Genomic DNA, 3989 nt, shown 5'->3' on the forward strand with positions numbered 1-3989 from the left:
GACACATCCTGCAGATACAAATGTTTAAATTCAGGATCTCAAGAGAAAACAACACTCTTTAACAATTAAGATCACTTATCGAAAAGTACAAATTTTACAAACAAACTTAAAATCAGAGGCAAAACTAAAATTAAATACATCGAGTAAATATTTGTATAATATTTATACACATTAATTATATCAGATAGTATATATATATATATATATATATATATAGCATTAACACTGAAAGTTTTTTATTTTGTTCGTCTAGAATTTCTTCTAGGATTTGTCATGAACTGATCCCACGCTTACTGGTTTTCCAAAAATTCTACTGGTAAAAATATGTATTTTCCTTCCATGATAGAAATCCTCTCTTTTTCTTGCTTCTACTTACACCTAGTGATTAAAGCAACAAATATTCTACTGTTCCTTGGGGTGGAAATATGGTTGAAGATAGCATCACAATGGGAAAAAAGTCTTCTTATTTGATTACACAACATAAAGCCATAAAATTACAGGCATATCCCTTCAAAATGAAGGACTCCATTGACTAAATGCCCCTAAAATACAAGGCCACAATACAGGTTAAAGAAATAGATATAAAGAGTTTTGTATTTTAATATAAACAAATAAAGAAAGAAAGAAAGCTTTCTTATATATTTCCCAGTCTCGACTTTCAGATTGAATGGAAACCTTCAAGCCAAATGCTGCGAAACCAATAAATATTCTTTCTGCTAATACTTGTACTAGAGTCTATTGCAACTAATTCCAATCACACGGGCAAGCCGACCAACCCGACGTGAAAGTCTGTTCTCGTTTCATATCTTAAGTACTGCTACTTCCTCTTCTTGGAACCGGCTTGTATAGCACAAGAGTAACATACTTCGAACGAAAACGTTGAGTGAATCCAAGTGCCACTACAGATCTTGGTGGCTCTCGGTTTTCAATGTAAAGATGATTTAGAATCACGTTGTCGGGGAAAGGAAGATCCCCAGATGCGTTCATGCTAGCAGGGTACCTAAGCAAGGTACGATGCAGCTGTGGAGGGACAAGTGGCGGGTCACGTGCGTCATCTTCGTTCCCAGGGTACACATTATTATAACTAGAATCAGGTGACCTTGGCACTTCAAACCCCATGACAGTTGCTTCATCCTGTACAAAAAGACTGCATGTTTGATCTCTGCAAATCTTTTTCTAATGGTCTAAAAAACCAACAAGATTCATCGACTTACTTGACCTTCACCATATTGGTTGTTCATATTGACAAGTAACACAAGAGGCTAAGTGGCCTAAATCATAACACAACTGAGCCTGAAACAAAACCGTCATTCCAACTGTAAAAATTTCAGTCCGACAAAGCAACAGGTAAAATTAAAAGCTAAATTAGTACACAAACACTTGGGATTTTACAAAGAAAACATATCATTAAACCAGAATTCAAGAAGGCTCCAATCAAACCAGAATATTTCTGTACATACGAAAGTTCGCCACAAGCCAATTAAACCCCATCACTTTGCACTCAAGAATATAAAAGATGAGGCTTTAAGCAATTTTGCAGGGTTGTATTGCTTTCTCGACTAGAGAACACATTCAAGCTCCAACAGAGTTCAGCATGCAATAAGCATATCATCTAAAGTTACTAATAGCTTGCTGTTAATTACGAAGCTAACAAACATCTTACTCAGATCTTAAAAATAGTTCCAAGGTCTTAATTTCATCTAGTCCAAGAACAGGACATGGAAAGTACTAATCCAATGACCACAATTCTCACTGATGGATTACTAAATAAGTGCCATAAAATCTAAATTTGAGAATCCAGTATTCTTTGAGCACCATCATCAGCCTTGGTTTCCTTCTTCATGAAGAAGATATATTACTAGTACTTAAGCCAGTCAGGAAATGAATGCATGAGTTAAACTACACAACAATAGAACAATCAACAAATGTCCTACAGTGAATATAAAAATTATAAGGGCATTTTACATTATCATAAGCAAGTACCGTAAGCTGTCTGACAAACAAAAAGAAGAAATGTCTAAAGTATGAGCAATGCATCTTTGCTTGTCTACAGGCATCAACACGGATGGATCTTCTTATTTAGTAAAATGTACATAGTTAGACTTTCAGATGTATTTTACAGGGTCAATACTCACCGGAAAATTAATGCCTCAGTTCCTACAGGTAGATCCCTGTCCATCCATTGATGCCTAGTCTTTATGAGGAAAATGTGCCAATAAGGCTTCCAAAGTTGGAATCATCCACCATATGGAACAAGTTAAAAATCAGTTCAATGATTGTTAACTTTTATTTTTACAAAAAAAAAATCTGGCATCGCGTAACATTAGAAAAAATGTTGTTTATGAGGGAAGAGCTCTGTAATAAATCAAAGGATTAAAATATATACTCACTTTATTTCTATGCTGCCAGAGAGATATCTTTGGCATAAAGTGAGAATCACATTCACATTGCCAGAACTGAAAAATAATAGAACCATGCAATTTTACACTTAATATTTTCCTTTACCACAACTGTCACGATCCAGCGACAGATCAGGTACATTCATTTCTCCACACAATGTTATGCCGGCATCATGAACGTAATCGATTTTATCCTCTTTGGGTACCCGCCAGTTCCTCAAGGGATTGTTATTCGAAAGTGTGCCTCCCAAGGTTCAAATCCAAGACCTCCTACATATAGCGTATAGGAGACCATTTGATCTAAACCAATGGTACCATGGTCGTGGAAAGGATTCCTATAAGTAAGGGGTCCTGGGTTCGTTTCCAAGGAGGCAAACTTTCTGGTAAGAAATCCTTGAACGGCTGTTGGGCGCCAAAAGAGAACAATACAGGCTTTTAGGCACAACGTCGCAACGATGCAATGCAGGAGAATGAGGGTACCCACTTGATCAGTGGGTTGTAACATCGGCATTTTTGTCCCCAGAATTCTGTTGAACGCCAATTCTAAGCAACCGTTAGACGTGGGCTTGTTCACTCTCTAAGATATTCAGGATTCTCTAACCAAATACCCTTAACTACCCTACAATTCATCACAATATCCATTCTTTATAACAAGAATGACCATAACATAGAAACGTAAATATCTTCAAAGCATAAAATGCAAAGCTAAAAAGAAGCAAAATCCTCTGAAGAAAATACACGCCACTAGGAGCAATATTAGAGACTGAAATTATTTGTTAACCAACACTGACCCGGTTTGATTGCGGCCAATCGCCTTCAATTACCAAAACTCCTGCTTTGAACACCAAGTTTCTCCGATAAAAACCAAACTCTAACGCCAAATAATGGAATAAATTTTCAATATCGTCAAGCTTACCTGAAAACAAAAGCAGTCGCAGATTAAATTAAATGTAACCCTTAAAAAGGGGACGAAGAATTTAAACCCCAAGAATTCACTGGAAAACCATAAAAAGATTCAAATTGAGCAACACAAAACTGTGGCTTACCATGCGAAGAAGATAAATTTGCAGAATAAAAACTGAGGGGTAAATATAGGTAATTGCTGGAGATGAACCCAAAAATAAAAGTGGTAGGGAAATCCGCCACGAGAATCTGCTATGAAGTGTTTAATTTAAAGAATTAACGATAATAAAGTTTATATAATAAATAAATGAGAAGAAGAGAATAAATAATTAACCCTTTTTTCCCTTTAAAAACTCGGAATCTTATAAAATAATTTCAAAAATAGGGAGACTATAATTTAGAGGGTATGCATCAAAGCAAATTGCATTTATTTAAAAAAACAAACTAAAAAGAGAAATTTTGAGGCAAAAACAAATTTCAGGGCGGAGCTTTTGCATGACAAGATACGACCATGTCAACTATTTTACTTTCATAACTTTTTGCTTCCTAATTGTCCGTCGTCTCATTTTGCTTCCTAATTGTCCGTCGTCTCATTTTGCTTCCTAATTGTCCGTCGTCTCTCGAGTGAGGAGTTAAGGAAAGATAGTCCAATTTAATAACGAGGATAGATACGATCAAAAATATTAT

At 35.7% G+C, this 3989-nt stretch overlaps 1 protein-coding gene across 2 annotated transcripts; it reads right to left on the minus strand.

Annotated features, from left to right (window-relative positions):
- Positions 1-529: 529 nt before the first annotated feature.
- On the minus strand, positions 530-3580 carry LOC120145154 (SNF1-related protein kinase regulatory subunit beta-3-like). Of its 2 annotated transcripts, XM_039159045.1 has the most exons (4): positions 3446-3580; positions 3191-3315; positions 1215-1293; positions 530-1134 (listed from the first exon to the last, which is right to left on the minus strand). In XM_039159045.1, the coding sequence occupies exons 3-4, from the start codon at positions 1239-1241 to the stop codon at positions 808-810; spliced, it is 354 nt and encodes a 117-aa protein (XP_039014976.1). In that variant the 5' UTR covers positions 1242-1293; positions 3191-3315; positions 3446-3580; the 3' UTR covers positions 530-807. The 2 variants fall into 2 exon arrangements, with proteins under 2 accessions (XP_039014976.1, XP_039014977.1); XM_039159046.1 differs by lacking the exons at positions 3191-3315; positions 3446-3580 and adding an exon at positions 2136-3175.
- Between the last annotated feature and the right edge of the window lie 409 nt (positions 3581-3989).

This window comes from Hibiscus syriacus, unplaced genomic scaffold (assembly GCF_006381635.1).
Source record: "Hibiscus syriacus cultivar Baekdansim isolate YM2019G1 unplaced genomic scaffold, ASM638163v2 tig00110893_pilon, whole genome shotgun sequence".
Classification (NCBI taxonomy): Eukaryota; Viridiplantae; Streptophyta; class Magnoliopsida; order Malvales; family Malvaceae; genus Hibiscus; species Hibiscus syriacus.

Bases quoted from the DNA above. Each gene is read 5' to 3' on its own strand.
- LOC120145154 (XM_039159045.1), bottom strand. From the start codon at position 1,241: ATGAACAACCAATATGGTGAAGGTCAA. The intron at 1,135-1,214 runs GTAAGTCGATGA...CTTTTTGTACAG, and splicing joins ACCAATATGGTGAAGGTCAA to GATGAAGCAACTGTCATGGG.